Source organism: Mercenaria mercenaria, chromosome 9 (assembly GCF_021730395.1).
Source record: "Mercenaria mercenaria strain notata chromosome 9, MADL_Memer_1, whole genome shotgun sequence".
Taxonomy (NCBI): domain Eukaryota; kingdom Metazoa; phylum Mollusca; class Bivalvia; order Venerida; family Veneridae; genus Mercenaria; species Mercenaria mercenaria.
Window position 1 is genome coordinate 79965868 of NC_069369.1, and position 17888 is coordinate 79983755.

General features: G+C 36.8%; 1 protein-coding gene across 4 annotated transcripts in view; it reads right to left on the reverse strand.

Annotated features, from left to right (window-relative positions):
• LOC123547562 (ectonucleoside triphosphate diphosphohydrolase 8-like) overlaps positions 1-17888 on the reverse strand; it is a 57813-nt gene that overhangs the window by 15938 nt on the left and 23987 nt on the right. For all 4 annotated transcript variants that reach the window (XM_045334757.2, XM_053551831.1, XM_053551833.1 and 1 more), the window contains 4 exons: positions 14919-15090; positions 10443-10679; positions 6045-6197; positions 4536-4682 (listed from right to left, as the gene is read on the reverse strand). In XM_045334757.2, the coding sequence (XP_045190692.2) occupies positions 4536-4682; positions 6045-6197; positions 10443-10679; positions 14919-15090 (709 nt within the window). The remainder of the gene's footprint in view (positions 1-4535; positions 4683-6044; positions 6198-10442; positions 10680-14918; positions 15091-17888) is intronic.

Genomic DNA, 17888 nt, shown 5'->3' on the forward strand with positions numbered 1-17888 from the left:
ATTTTAAACCTACTGACCTAGTTTTTGACCGCAGTTGATCCAGTTTCAAACTTGATCTAGATATCATCAAGATGAATATTCAGACCAACTTTCATACAGATCCCATGAAAAGTATGGCCTCTAGAGAGGTCACAAGGTTTTTTTATTATTTGACCTACTGACCTAATTTTTTAAGGCATGTGACCCAGTTTCAAACTTCATCTAGATATCATCAAGGTGAACATTCTGGCCAATTTTCATGAAGATCCATTCAAGGGTATGGCCTCTAGAGAGGTCACAAGGTTTTTCTATTTCAAGACCTACTGACCTAGTTTTTGATCGCAGTTGACCCAGTTTCAAACATGACCTATATATCATCAAGATAAACATTCAGACATCTTTCATACAGATCCCATGAAAAATATGGCCTCTAGAGAGGTCAAAACGTTTTTTCATTATTTGACCTACTGACCTACCTTTGATGGCACGTGAACCACTTTCGAACTTGACCTAGATATCATCAAGATGAACATTCTGACCAATTTTATGGAGATCCATTCAAAAGTATGGCCTCTAGCGAGGTCACAAGGTTTTTCTATTTTTAGACCTACTGACCTAGTTTTTGACTGCACATGACCCTGTTTCGAATTTTCATTAGATATCATCAAGATGAACATTCAGACCAACTTTCATACAGATACCTTGAAAAATATGGCCTTTAGAGAGGTCACAAGGTTTTTCTATTATTTTACCTACTGACCTAGTTTTTGAAGGCACGTGACCCACTTTCAAACTTGACCGAGACATCATCAAGGTGAACATTCTGACCAACTTTCATAAAGATCCCATGAAAAATATGGCCTCTAGAGAGGTCACAAGGTTTTTCTATTTTTAGACCTACTGACCTAGTTTTTGGCCGAACGTGACCCAGTTTCGAAATTAACCTAGATATCATCTAGGTGAACATTCTGACCAACTTTCATGAAGATCCATTGAAAATTATGGCCTCTAGAGTGGTCACAGGTTTTTTCTATTTTTAGACCTACTGACCTAGTAATTGGTCGCACGTGACCCAGTTTCGAACTTGACCTAGAAATCATTAAGTGAACATTCTGACCAATTTTCATAAAGATCCCATGAAAACTGTGACCTCTAGAGATGTCACAAGGAAAAGTTTTTCTATTTTTAGACCTACTGACCTAGTTATTGGCCGCAGGTGACCCAGTTTCGAACCTGACCTAGAAATCATCAAGGTGAACATCCTGACCAATTTTCATGAAGGTCCATTGAAAATTATGGCGTCTAGAGTGGTCACATGGTTTTTCTATTTTTAGACCTACTGACCTACTTTTTGGCCACACGTGACCCAGTTTCGAATTTGACCTAGAATTTACCAAGATGAACATTCTGACCCATTTTCATAAAGATCCCATGAAAACTGTGACCTCTACAGATGTCACAAGGAAAAGTTTACGGATGGACGCACCGACGATGCGCGATCACAAAAGCTCACCTTGTCACTTTGTGACAAGTGAGCTAAAAAGTTACTAAAAATAAGCTATTTATAGTAAGGTAAAAGGGAAGTAATTAAAAAACAATATTGTAAGTGGACAAAAGAAGGATCTGCCAAATAAATCTGTTAACATAAATGAAATTTCAGATCAGTATCTTCAGTAGTTATGGAGATATAACAATTTTAATTTGAAATAAAGGGAGGTAATTTGACATAAAATCAGTCCATAGTTATCTACCCTGATTGTCTCAGTCCAACTAATAACAATAATGAAATTTCAAATAAGTCCTGTAAGTACTTACTGATATAAATCCATTTTGATTCCAATCAGAGGAGGTAATCAGATATAAAATAACTCTGGAACCTACAATTGGATCTGATTTGTCATGGAATCCAAGATTTATTGTTGTTGAAGATATTTTGGAAGTTTGTATCAAATAAAACCACAAATGAAGTCTCTATATGACTGCAAAAGCCAAAATAGCCAATTTTGGACCTTTAAGGGGCCATAACTCTGGAACCCATGATGGAATCTGGCCAGTTGAAGAAAGGAAGCAAGATCTTGTGGTGATACAAGTTGTGTGCAAGTTTGGTTAAAATCAAATCATAAATGAAGCTGCTATTGTGCAGACAAGGTCAAAATAGCTAATTTTGGCCCTTTCAGGGGCCATAACACTGGAACCCATTATGGGATCTGGCCGGTTCAATAAAGGAACCGAGATCTTATGGTGACACAAGTTTTGTGCAAGTCTGATTAAATTCAAATCATAAATGAAGCTGCTATTGTGCAGACAAGGTCAAAATAGCTAATTCTGGCCCTTTCAGGGGCCATCACTCTGGTACCCATAATGGAATCTTGCCAGTTCAAGAAAGGAACCGAGATCTTATGGTGATACAAGTTGTGTGCCAGTTTGGTTAAAATAAAATCATAAATGAAGCTGCTATTGTGCAGACAAGGTCAAAATAGCCAATTTTGGCCCTTTCAGGGGCCATAACTCTGGAACCCATTAAGGAATCTGGCCAGTTCAAGAAAGGAACCAAGATCTTATGGTGATACAAGTTGTGTGCCAGTTTGGTAAAAATCAAATCATAAATAAAGCTGCTATTGTGCAGACAAGGTCAAAATAGCTAATTTTGGCCCTTTCAGGGGCCATAACTCTGGAACCCATAATGGGATCTGGCCAGTTCAAGAAAGGAATCGTGATCTTATGGTGATACAAGTTGTGTGCAAGTTTGGTTAAAATAAAATCATAAATGAAACCACTATCGTGCAGACAAGGAATTGTTGACGGACGGACGCACAGACGTTCCTACATATGGATACTTATGTGGCTACTCTTTTGTTCTCTCTATTGTTCTTTTAGCCACGTAAGAGAAAAATAGCCACATAAAAGCCTTAAGGATTGAATGACATCAAAGAAAAAGTACAGTTACCTATTGTTCCTACAGCAACCTAAGTACGCAAATGTGAGCTCGGACGGACGCAGGAACGGACATACGACGGACGAAGGGTGATCACAAAAGCTCACCTTGTCACTATGTGACAGGTGAGCTAATAAAAACACAAATGCCATTTAAACAGCTTCACATTTTCATCAAATTAATGAGGTGTACTGGAGACTTCCTTTTCGTTATATGATTATCAATTTCTTTAAAGTCCTATGTTTCACACATTTTGAAAAAAATGAAATAGAGAGACCAAACTCACCATAAAGTAATTGTGATTATATAGGTAAAGTAAATGTCATTTAATGAATTACACTTAAATGCAGGTGTAATCATATAATTGCTGAAATTTGAAAAGCAAAGTAATTTAGTTGATTACTAGTACATTGTCATATAATACAGACATCCCAACTCTCCCGATCCGATCGGGTTTCTCCCGATTCTGGTTGTAAAACCTGATCACCCCGATCAGAAGTCTCAATCTCCCGATTAAAAAAAAAAACAGCAAAACAACATAAACATACAAAAATTATGAAATAATCCTCTTCTTTGCGCCTATCTGATACTGTATCACTACTGACGAGTCTGTAAACAACAGCTTTCGGATATTTTCGCACCTTATTCTACCCGTGCTGATTATTGTTTATTACACGATTTAACAAAGCCAGGTGTTGATTAATGTGTCACAATTGAAATTAAAATCCAGACATTAGATATCTAATTAAATTCAATCAAATTTAGATTAGAAATTATACTGGCTTTACCTTTTTCTAAGTAGATGGTCGCCGAGTCAACCTGCTAGGTTTTAAAAAACATTTCTCTTGAAATCATTTTGATAAGAGGAAATGTCATGGTAAATTTTTATATCACTTACTATCAAATGCTGTTAAACTGTCTTTGCATCATAACAATTTGTCAAACACATCCTTTTAACTGGAGATTTAGGCAAATCTACGAAAGTGTAACAATACCCGGACATTCAATTTTGGATAACAGGATTTTGATCAATAAAAGTATTTGAGCCAGGGGTTTTAAATACTGGTTGACAGGGATGAGAATCAAACAGTAAATTTTCTATTGCTTGAACTTTTATTCTTTTAGCTATATACATTTTGTTTTTACAGTTCTAACAGCTGTACTGTTTGTCATGTAAAATTCACCTGGGGAGTCTTCTTTCCAACAAAAGAAATAAAAGTGCAGGTTTAATTATCAGTGGTGTTTTGAATTTAGACATAGTGCTTAAAGTGCCATAACTATTTAATTTTGCACAGAAGGCTTCATGTATTATTGTTCCACAACATTAAAAATGCATGAATAATAAGATATAGACAAGTGAATGTTTTTAAGACCAGTGATTTTATAAGGGCAAATAAGTTTATATTATCATTAGATTTGTTAAAAGCTTCGTTATCATGAACATTATTACCATGGTATAAAATCTCCCACTTGAACACCTCAATCTCCCACTTTGGAAAGCAAAAACTCCCACTTGGCATTCAGAAAAAGTTGGGATGTCTGCATATAGGTCTGATATAGCACAACAACAAGATACAATTTTAAATCACTTCTATCAGTTCAAACTTTTAACAAATCTTACATAAAAATTTCCCTGTACAGGTGGCTGATAAGTCCCATTAACTGTGCATGGTTCTTGTGGACATGTAGCATTAAAATTGTACAACATCTTAACTGTAGATTTACACTCCTCCTCATCCCCTGTACCTATAAACGTGTAGTTAGTTGCCTGAAATACAACAAGCACGTAAAACAGTGTATTTACATAATGAATTTAAGCAGTTTTCATTTAGGTATGAAATACACAGGGATGTCTATACCATCATTTATACAGAACATCTGAGACAAAATTCAAGTGCTTTTCCAAGTTTTTATTTATTTAAAAAGATAAAAAAGTGGAAAACCACAGGTCGCCCAACATGACATAAACGAAAATGTTGCAGGCTCGGTTTGATTGAGTCTATTTGTGGACGGTAGTGAAAGTGCAAGCTACCGTCCACGCCCTCTAGCCCCGGGTAGTGCAGAACTCAACATTTACACATGTTAAAAGTACCAGAATGTAATTTAGAGACATTCGCAGATGTATTCATGTGGCGGTGCACATGGAACCTTCAATTATGTACACAGTGCAATTCCATGAAACGTGGCGTTTGGTCCCCAGATGAAATAATGGCTGTGTCAATGGTCATTTTCAAGGAGCTATCAAGTAAGTCATTTTCAAGGAGCTATAAAGTAAGTCATTTTCACGGAGCTATCAAGGACAAGCACCAAATTCAAGGACAAGACAAGTATTTTCATATCCGATATGCAAGAACTGACAAATGAAAATCACTGCCACTGAGGTCTATATAATAAATCAGAACTAGAAATGTGTCCATGAGACACAGATGCCCCCACTACATGACAAAGAACACAGATTTTTTCCTAGGTCAGGGGCCATAACTCCTACAATACTGAATGAATCCAGACGCGAAACCCCAGGTGCACAACCGCAAATGCTGACCAACATTCCTTTAAACTTTGGTGACTCTAGGTCAAATACTTTTGGAGCTACGTGCGACACAACTGCACAGATGTGCAGGCTGATCAAGATCTACACTGGTCACAAAGGCAGAATCAGTCATGTCCAGCATGATAAGGGTTAAGACCTGATGTATTATAGTTGCTATAGCATTGTTAAGTAACAGTGACCAGTATTAAAGTAACCAAGCTGTCCTAAACATAATTAAATTTTTGGAGGAGTTACAACAAAACACAACACTACTAGGTCATTGAACACTGTTCTGTACAATGCAGTGATACATTTTGTTTTTCATACCAATTCGAAAATTATATTTGACAAGCCCATAAGCAAGCCAATTATGTTTTTGGATGGGTGTCAGTCTAAATACAGGATTATATCGAATAATGTTACAGTTTCTTTATGGCTACCAATCACTGAATTTACATGAGAATTCATACTGAAAAACTACAGGCCAATCTAAAATATATCCAATGTATGGTTGCAAACTGCAAATTGGAGGAGAAAAGCAGGTAAAGAATAATAAAGGGTGATTTACTATTCAATGGTTAACACAATATGGGTACTTACGTTAAATGTATCTCTAAGCTGATGTATTTGTAAAAACTGATTGGTGTATCTGTACACACAAGGAGCCTCGAATATATCCCTGGACATTATTTCTGTGATGTATCCTTTCGGCCCACATGGATTTGTTATATTTGTCTCATTATAGCCTTGATTCTGTAATAAAAACAGTGCGAAGAGCATCAGAATAGCATAAAACATACACATTTACTCAATCTAATAAAGAAACATATTGAAAGCATTCTGAGGAATTGTGGTAAAGTATCAAAATTACAAAAGGAACATAACTAAGGAATTAGGATAACTTAAGAAACAAGAGCTGTCGGAGGACAGCAAAGCTTGACTATTCAATAGCCTTGTAATTGAATGAATTATTAAAGTCGAAAAAGGGGCATAATTTTGTAAAATTGCAAATTCATGACAATGGACAATTGTGTAAAGTTTCAATCCAATCCCATTAGTGGGTACTGAGATACCAGCTTACATAAAAAACTTAACCAAATCAGGACGCCGATGCATGGGTGAGTCCAATAGTTCTACCTATTCTTTGAATAGTTGAGCTAAAAACACCTCCTAATAACAAATATTCATACATCTGCAGAACTGACCTGTGAAATATTATAATGGCACAATCAACAAACAGTATGATTTGTATATAATTATGTACATACATACTATGCTGAACATAAATCTATAGGGGGTGGGAGAACAACAAAATGACACTGATGAAACCCTAACAGGCAAAAATAAGATAATTGCCAAAACAAAGACAGAAACAGTCTTACAACTACAGCATTTTATTGGTCAAAACATTTAAGGTCAACTAAATTTAGATTTTTTTTATCTTTTAAAACTGGCTATATTTCATAACTCTTTCCCAAAAACATTTTTTAGATTCATCTGTTTTTTGAAGTTATAAACAACTAAAATATTTAAGTATTGCTTGTACATGCTTGTTGACTACTTCAATATTTGCAGACTGTTGTCAAACCAAATCTTTATCTCTCATTTGCTGCTGATCTTATATCCTGAATGTCTTTCACTGACTCTGCTGCAGATGAGTTGCCAGGGGAGACAGCTTGCTTGGCTATTTCCATGATTGATAGAGAAATAGGGCATATGTGGGGATATTAGATTTTTTGTATGTTTTGGGTTTTGTGCCATTTTTCAATAGTATTTCAGTTAACCGGTGTACCAGTACACACCTGTTCCTCACAAGTAACTGCTTACTTCCCCACATGAATCAGCATTGGAGGACAAAAGTCTTCAGACACAATGTCTTTCATCAAATCATCACAGAGAATATTCGCCTTGCCCAGGGATCAAACTCCGACCCTGCCATCCATAGATCTGCAGCTCACACTACTGAGCTAAGCAGCGGGCCTGAGGATATCAGAAATATCAGCGTATATACTAATACCATCAAAGTGGATGCTGATGTGGGACAAGTCTGAGTCAAATCCATTTCACAATATCAGAGATATGGTGTTTGAGAACATTTATCAGAATTTTTAACAAGAGGATCATGATGACCCTGGATCACTCACCTGAGTAATATGAGTTACATGTTTCAAATGTCAAACTGATGATTTTTAGAAATTTTTTGGAAGATTTATCGGATGTACAATCAAGTAACCCCTGGGGTGGGGCCAATTTTACCCCGGGGGTCATGATTTGAACAAAGTTTGTAGAAGTCTACTAGGCAATGCTACATATCAAATATCTAAGATCTAGGCCTTCTGGTTTATTTTTAGCAAATTTATGAAGATTTCCCTATGTATAATCAAGTAACCCCATGGGGTGGCGTCAATTTGACCCCGGGGGTCATGATTTGAACAAATTTTGTAGAGGTCCACTAGGCAATGCTACATGTGAAATATCTAAGCTCTAGGCTTTCTGGTTTATTTTTAGAAATTTTTGAAGATTTTCCTATGTAAAATCAAGTGACCCCTGGGGCCGGGTCAATTTTGACCCCGGGGGCCATAATTTAAAAAAATTTGGTAGAGGTCCACTAGGCAATGCTTCACACCAAATATCTAAGCTCTAGGGCTTCTGGTTTTAGAGAAGAAGATTTTTAAAGTTTTTCCTTTCGGTTGCCATGGCAACCAGAGTTCTGCATGGAATTCAATTCTTTGAATAATTTTGAAAGGGGGCCACCCAAGGATCATTCCTGTGAAGTTTGGTCAGTGGTTTTCAAGAAGATTTTTTTAGAAATTGTTGACAGACGACTGACGACGCACCACTGACGACGGACATGAAGCGGTCACAATAGCTCACCTTGTCACTTTGTGACAGGTGAGCTAAAAATTAAATGGACATAATTCATTGAGCACTTCCATCAGATAAATGCACTTGGCATCATACTATGCAGAAGAAAATGCTGAACAACTATTCAAAGTTCCAATGAGATATAAGAGTGAGGTAAGTAAACAAGAGGACCATGATGGTCCTGAATTGCTCACCTCTTCCCACATGACCCAGTTTTGAGTATGTCGGCGTTTTTTCTATCATTTGACACAGTGACCTAGTTTTTGAGCTCATGTGACCCAGTTTTGAACTTGACCTAGATATTATCAAGATAAAAATTCTGACCAATTTTCATGAAGATCCATTGAAAAATATGGTCTCTAGAGAGGTCACAAGGTTTTACTATTATTTGACCTATTGACCTAGTTTTCGAAGGTATGTGACCCTGTTTTGAAATTTACCTAGATATCATCAAGGTGAACATTCTCACTAATTTTCATGAAGATCTCATGAAAAATATGGCCTCTAGAGAGGTCACAAGGTTTTTCTATTTTTATAACTACTGGCCTAGTTTTTGACCGCACATGACCCAGTTTCGAAACTGATTTAGACATCATCAAGGTGAACATTCAGATCAATTTTCATACAGATCCCATGAAAAATATGGCCTTTAGAGAGGTCACAAGGTTTTTCTATTATTTGACCTACTGACCTAGTTTTTGAAGGCACGTGACCCACTTTCGAACTTGATCTAGATATCATCAAGATGAACAGTCAGACCAACTTTCATACAGATCCCATGAAAAATATGGCCTCTAGAGAGGTGACAACGTTTTTCTATTATTTGACCTACTGACCTAGTTTTTGATGACACGTGACCCACTTTCGAACTTGACCTAGATATCATCAAGTTGAACATTCTGACCAATTTTCATGAAGATCTCATGACATATATGGCCTTTAGAGAGGTCACAGGGTTTTTCTATTTTTAGACCTACTGACCTGATTTTTGACCGCACGTGACCCAGTATGGAACTTGACCTAGATATCATCAAGATGAACATTCAGACCAACTTTCATACAGATCCCATGAAAAATATGGCCTTTAGAGAGGTCACAAGGTTTTTCTATTATTTGACCTACTGACCTAGTTTTTGAAAGCACGCGACCCAGTTTCAAACCTGACCTAGATATCATCAAGGTGAACGTTCTGACCAATTTTCATGAAGATCTTATGAAATATATGGCCTCTAGAGAGGTCACAAGGTTTTTCTATTTTTAGACCTACTGACCTAGTTTTTGAAGGCACGTGACCCAGTTTTGAACTTGACCTAGATATCATCAAGGTGAACATTCTGACCAATTTTCATGAAGATCCCATGAAATATATGGCCTCTAGGGAGGTCACAAGGTTTTTCTATTTTTAGACCTACTGACCTAGTTTTTGAAGGCACGTGACCCAGTTTCGAACTTGACCTAGATATCATCAAGATGAACATTCTGACCAATTTTCATAAAGATCCCATGAAAAATGTGACCTCTAGAGTGGTCACAAGCAAAAGTTTACGGACGCACGCACGCACGCACGGACGGACGACGGACACCGCGCGATCACAAAAGCTCACCTTGTCACTTTGTGACAGGTGAGCTAAAAAAAATGGATGTGGGAAGGCTGGGTGTGTAATGAATGGGTAGAGTGTAGAAGTGGAGGCAGAGGTTAAAAGTGGAGTTAAGAGGGATACCAGTACTAAGAAACATTGTGAGATATAAGTTTAAAAAGATACAGTGAAACTAAAAAGCATTCCTTACAGCACTCTTTTACAAAACCTGACCCCAATGACTATAATCTTTGAGGTACCTGATATTAATGTAAATGATATAAATATGCCCCTTACTACGATCAATCCTTATGTAAAGTTTGATAATGATAGGAGCAGTAGTTAAGAAGATGTAGTAAAACTGAAAAAGTTTCCCATAATACTAAAACCAGACAGCAACTTGAATGGTGACAATGGTTCTGGGCCGAGTACAAAATCTCTCATTCTTAAAAATCATCTGATAATGTAGCCATGTTACTCAGAAGCAAACAATCAGATACTGCAGTTTTGAGACTGGTACCCAGCTTTGTATACTGGGACCCAGTACTATAAATACCTTAACAAGTTGCGCCTGGTACCGCCTGACAGCTTCATTAATGCCATAACACAAATAACTGTGTGTATAAACAGAGTAGTTTTTCCCATATAGTTCAAGATCCTCCTTATACTGTGGTAATATCTCTTCGTGTTTTCCACTATAGAAAGTGATCTGGGTGGAAGCCCCGCCCATGTCCAGGGCTCCTATGGTAGCCTCAGGTGATGATGGCTCAGCATATACAGAAAGCTTTGGAACCTAAATACAACAAACACCTCAGATTAAGAACATAGAAATAAAGTTTAAAAATCAAAATATACAGCAAAATTAATGTAGACATGTGTATAAAATACAAAGAACATTTTCAAGACTTCTTTTACCAACAAAGCCGATGTTTCTTTTATTTTCCAAGCTCACAGCTAATTTAGGAGAGAAATAGGAGTGGGGGAGATATAGGGATAAAAAAAGTAGCCACTGATTTAGGGATAAAAAAGTAGCCACTGATTGCATAAAACAGGTGGTTGTTTAATGCAGTAATTAAGTGTATGAAACAAAAGGGCCGTGATGGCCCTATATCGCTCACAAGAGTTGATCTAGCCTTATGACCTAATTTTTGAGCCTATATGACCCAGTTTCAAACTTAACCTAGATATCATCAAGACAAACATTCTGACCAAGTTTCATAAAGTTTGGGTCAGAACTGGGCCTCCAGAGTGTTAACAAGTTTTTCCTTTGTTTTGACCGGGTGACCTTGTTTTTGACCCCACAGGACCCAGATTGGAACTTGACCTAGAGGTCATTAAGACAAACATTCTGACCAATTCTCATGAGTTTCAAACTTAAACCATGGACTCTTGAGTGTTAATAAGACCTCCTTTGATCTTGCCTACTGACCTAGTTTTTGACCCCACATGATTCGGTTTCAAACTTGACTTAGAGATCATCAAGAAAAACATTCTGACCAGGTTTCATAAAGGTGTCCTCTAGAGTGTTAACAAGCTTTTCCTTTGATTTGACAAGGTGACCTAGTTTTTGACCCTACATGACCTAGATTTGAACTAGACATAGAGGTCATCAAGACAAACATTCTGACCAACTCTCATGAGTTTCAAACTTAAACTGTGGACTCTTAGAGTGTTAACAAGATTTTCCTTTGATCTAGCCTACTGACCTAGTTTTGACCCCACATTACACAGTTTTAAACTTGTCCTAGAGATCATCAAGACAAACATTCTGACCAAGTTTCATAAAGGTTGGGTCATAAATGTGGCCTCTACAGTGATAACAAGGCAAATGTTGCTGGACGCCGGACAATGACCAATTACAACAGATCACCTTGAGCACTTTGTGCACAAGTAAAAATGTAATCATCCTTATTTAAACTGATATTTTGTGAGAATATTACAAAGTTTAATTCCACCTGTTTAGATAATTTATCATGTGGCTAGCACAGTAGAGCTTTTCCACATATTTTACAGAAACCAGTATAAATAGATAATAGACCTCACAAAATCATTCTGCTTTCACACCTTCTTCACAATTAACAACAGGCTTTCCTTTTACTAAGAAGGGAAGGGGCCCAGACCTGTAATTTTTGTAAGCCAGGTATTTGAGCAAAGAAGGGAAAGAAACAATTTAAAGTTAAGTTTGGGGGAAGACTGCATAATGTGAAAGAAGTTTTCTGCGAGGAAGAGGCCTACAAACAGCCTCTACTATACACAAAAAAAGCACTGACTTACAAATTAAGAAATATCTAAATTACAAAATTTGGCTAATCTCAGTTTGTAGAAAACTGAAAATAAATTGACAGTATAAATTATACAAGAGGACCATGATGGTCCTGAATCGCTCACCTCTTCCCGCACGATCCAGTTTTGAGTAGGACGTCGTTTTTTTCTATTATTTGACATAGTGACCTAGTTTTTGAACTCATGTGACCCAGTTTTGAACTTGACCTAGATATTATCAAGATAAAAATTCTGACCAATTTTCATGAAGATCCATTGAAAAATATGGTCTCTAGAGAGGTCGCAAGGTTTTTCTATTTTTAGATCTACTGACCTAGTTTTTGACGGCACGTGACCCAGTTTCGAACTTGATCTAGATATCATCAAGGTGAATGTTCTGACCAATTTTCATGAAGTTCTTATGTAATATATGGCCTCTAGAGAGGTCACAAGGTTTTTCTATTTTTAGACCTATTGACCTAGTTTTTGATGGCACGTGACCCGTTTCGAACTTGACCTAGATATCATCAAGATGAACATTCTGACCAATTTCCATACAGATCCCATGAAAAATATGGCCTCTAGAGAGGTCACAAGGTTTTTCTATTATTTGACCTACTGACCTAGTTTTTGACGGCATGTGACCCACTTTCAAACCTGACCTTAATATCAGCAAGGTGAACATTCTGACCAATTTTCATAAAGATCCCACAAAAAATGTGACCTCTAGAGTGGTCACAAGCAAAAGTTTACGGACGGACGGACGGACGACGGACGCTGTGTGATCACAAAATCTCACCTTGTCACTATGTGACAGGTGAGCTAAAAACAGTGTAAAAGTAAATTTCGAATTTTAAAATACCATTATTACACAATGAAATCAATATAACTGTTTTGGTCTCTTTATTTTACAGGTTTGCAAATCCAGACACATTTGTTGTAGTGTTTTATGGGTATGTCTCTAAATTCATTGAGTGTTGTATTTGTTGTAATTATTTCTGTCTAGAGAAATAACATGTTTCTCTGTGACATTTACATCATTATATGAGCCATGCCATGGGAAAACCAACATAGTGGGTGTGCGACCAGCATGGATCCAGACCAGCCTGCGCATCCGCGCAGTCTGGTCAGGATCCTTGCTGTTCGCTAACAGTTTCTCCAATTCCAATAGGCTTTAAAAGCGAACAGCATGGAGCCTGACCAGACTGCGCGGATGCGCAGGCTTGTCTGGATCCATGCTGGTTGCACACCCACTATGTTGGTTTTCCCATGGCACGGCTCATATACAGTTATAGACACAGAACCAGTCATCTTCCTATGCAAGTATTCTCTATCTTTTTTCACACCACATTTTATGGAACATTTACCATAAACAATTTCAAAGAACAGACTCACATCAATTGTTGTCTAAAAGTGATATTTTACTTTTTCCTCTCATTTCCCTATTTCTGACTAATATTTTACCTTTTATCATGTTTAATTTTTGTTACTGTGAAATTCAAAATTTTCATGGGGGACTAATTTTCCTGGTTGCATCAATCAGTGAAATATCATCCATATTGTAGTACAGTCAAACTTTGTTTGCTCGAACTCGGATCATACTAGCACCGCCCTTCATCCGAACTCTTCGTCAGGTCCCGGCAAATCCCCTGTATAATGTATGTTGTTTGATCGCTCGAACTACTGATAACTCCAACAAATTTTTCCGGTCCCGTCGAGTTCGAGCGAACAAAGTTTGACTGAACAAATAGTTACTATTCATTTTATCTTCAGAGGCTGAAATCCAACAAAGTTTTTTATCCCATTGAAATAGATATCTTAACTTTGACCTTCAACTTTGAATTAGGGGTTCTGATCTTGCATGTGATATAATGTCTTGTTAAGATGGTCATTTATACCAAGTTATGTTAAAATCTTACAAGCATTACAAACTTCTAGGCCAGACATGATATGCACGAAGCACACTTGACCGGCTGAATCAAGCACATGCACGGACAGGGGTAGCATTATATGCCCCCCTCTCCTATTTTCTATGAAACAGCCTCAGTAGCCTAGTGGTAGAGCGTTCGCGTCATGGGTTCGATCCCTGGCCGCGTCATACCAAAGACGTAAAAAATAGTACTAGCAGCTTCCTCGCTTGGCGCTCAGCATTAAGGGGATAGTGCTAGGACTGGTCAGCCCGGTGTCAGTATAATGTGACTGGGTGGGGTATCATGCCACGTGTCTACGGCGTGATATTCCAGTGAGGCAGTACTATAAAGTTGGGCATTGTGCTCACTGCTACAAGTAGAGACCGTCGTTTATATGACTGAAAAATTGTTGAAAAAGACGTTAAACCCGAACACACACACACACACACACACACACCTATTTTCTATGGCAAGGCCTCAAAAACTCTCATTATATATATATATAACTTTACTATACCGTAGAAGTGGGCAGATATACGTTTGATCATTAGATTCAATCCGTAAAGGACCGTAGAAGTGGGCAGATGTACCCGTAAAAGTGGGCAGACTAACGGTACTGGAATTGAAAAGAATCTGCCCAGATTTACGGGCTTGGTGATTTATATATATATATATATATATATATATATATATATATATATATATATATATATATATATATATATATATATATATATATATATAATAATTATGAATTCTTCCTTTTACATCAGTATAACATGTTTTATACTGGTGTAAAAGAAAGAATTCATAAATTTTTCCTTTTGAAAATTATTGATATGACTTTCAAATGACTTTACCACTCCAAGTTTTCCAGATATATAATTAGCTGTAATCCAACCGAATGTCCCTTCTTCCTTGCCTGAGATGATTCGAGCCTGTGTCGATGGAGTTTTAAAACTAAATGGAAACTTCTTTATTGTGTCCTGGACTTTGTTCAGTATTTCGTTACTTGTTACAGGATCTGTCTCACTGAAATATATAAATACACAAGGAGTGTTCAAAAAATACCAAGAAAAGGGCTGTAATTTCTTCATGTATCATCAAAAATCAATGAAACTGTTCTATAACACAGATTAGGGAATACTTAGCTGATATGTCAAAATCATATTTTCTTTGAACCAATAATAAGTAAATATTAATCCCCATGGCTAAATCATGTGATGTCATCCAGCCCAATTTTGTTCTTATCCACCATATTTTCAAATTTTAGCAAAATAGGACCTGAAATAAAGATATTAGAGCACTTTTCTGGGTATTTTTGAACACCCCTTCTAGAATTATTTACATTACAGATGTAGTCGAGTGTTTATAAGGAGCTTACTTATCTGCCTGTATAAGAGATGGTTTTCCAAACCTGTGGGACAACAGATTATCTGAAAACCAAGCCATAGAATGGTTGCCACAAAGTCCATCATAGGCAGACATTATTTTTTCTGCCCAATTTTATTGCCAATGCACCATTTTGCAGAGATGTCATGATAAAAATAAAACAAGAGGGCCATGATGGCCCTATATCGCTCATCTGTTATCATTGCACTTGAGGACAAGAAGGTCCTCAGAAAAAATATCTAAGTCCACAAAGGACAGGAACAACAAAGAGAAGAAATTTAACCAAAAAGAAAAAAATTCTTACAACGTACAGATATGTCAAAATACACCTAAAAATTGGAGGTACCATCCATGTTGTACCACAGAAAAGTGGTCTCGGTTTTTCCCTACGGCCAATAATAAAAAAAGTTACTAAAAATAAGCTATTTATAGTAACGTAAAAGGGAAGTAATTAAAAAAAAAAATTATTGTAAGTGAACAAAAGAAGGATCTGCCAAATAAATCTGTTGACATAAATGAAATTTCAGATCAGTATCTTCATTAGTTAAGGAGATATACCCATATTAATTTGAAATAAAGGGAGGTAATTTGACATAAAATCAGTCCATAGTTATCTACCCTGATTGGCTCTGTCCAACTAATAACAATAATGAAATTTCAAATAAGTCCTATAAGTACTTACTGATATAAATCCATTTTGATTACAATCAGGGGAGGTAATCAGATATAAAATAACTCTGGAACCTACAATTGGATCTGATTTGTCATGGAATCCAAGATTTATTGTTGTTGAAGATATTTTGGAAGTTTGTATCAAATAAAACCATAAATGAAGTATCTATATGGCTGCAAAAGCCAAAATAGCCAATTTTGGACCTTTAATGGAACATAACTCTAGAACCCATGATGGAATCTGGCCAGTTCAAGAAAGGAACCAAGATCTTGTGGTGATACAAGTTGTGTGCAAGATTGGTTAAAATCAAATCATAAATGAAGCTGCTATTGTGCAGACAAGGTCAAAATAGCCAATTTTGGCCCTTTCAGGGGCCATAACTCTGCAACCCATTAAGGGATCTGGCCGGTTTAAAAAAGGAACCGAGATCTTATGGTGACACAAGTTTTGTGCAAGTTTGATTAAATTCAAATCATAAATGAAGTTGCTATTGTGCAGACAAGGTCAAAATAGCTAATACTGGCCCTTTCAGGGGCCATAACTCTAGAACCCATAATGGAATTTCGCCAGTTCAAGAAAGTAACCAAGATCTTATAGTGATACAAGTTGTGTGCAAGTTTGGTTAAAATAAAATCATAAATGAAGCTGCTATTGTGCAGACAAGGTTAAAATGACTAATTCTGGCCCTTTCAGGGGCCATAACTCTGGAACGTATATTGGAATCTGGCCAGTTCAAGAAAGGAACCGAGATCTTATGATGATACAAGTTGTGTCCCAGTTTGGTAAAAATCATGTTATAAATAAAGCTGCTATTGTGCAGACAAGGTCAAAATAGCTATTTTTGGCCCTTTCAGGTGCCATAACTCTGGAACCCATAACGGGATCTGGCCAGTTCAAGAAAAGAACCGAGATCTTATGGTGATACAAGTTGTGTGCAAGTTTGGTTAAAATAAAATCATAAATGAAACCACTATCGTGCAGACAAGAAATTGTTGACGCACGCAAGAACGGACGGATGCAAGGACGGACTGACGACCGACGACTGACGAAGGGTGATCACAAAAGCTCACCTTGTCACTATGTGACAGGTGAGCTAAAAAGTTCCTAAAAATAAGCTATTTATATTAACATAAAAGGGAAGTAATTAAAAAGAAAATTATTGTAAGTGAACAAAAGAAGGATCTGCCAAATAAATCTGTTGACATAAATGAAATTTCAGATCAGTATCTTCATTAGTTACGGAGATATACCCATTTTAATTTGAAATAAAGGGAGGTAATTTTACATAAAATCGGCCCATAGTTATCTACCCTGACTGTCTCAGTCCAACTAATGACAATAATGAAATTTCAAATAAGTCCTATAAGTACTTACTGATATAAATCCATTTTGACTACAATCAAGGAAGGTAATCAGATATAAAATAACTCTGGAATCTATGATTAGATCTGATTTGTCATGGAATCCAAGGTTTATTGTTGTTGAAGATATTTTGGAAGTTTGTATCAAATAAAACCACAAATGAAGTCTCTATATGGCTGCAAAAGCCAAAATAGCCAATTTTGGACCTTTAAGGGGCCACAACTCCGGAACCCATGATGGAATCTGGCCAGTTCAAGAAAGGAACCAAGATCTTGTGGTGATACAAGTTGTGTGCAAGTTTGGTAAAAATCAAATCATAAATGAAGTTGCTATTGTGCAGACAAGGTCAAAATAGCTAATTTTGGCCCTTTCAGGGGCCATAACTCTGGAACCCATTATGGGA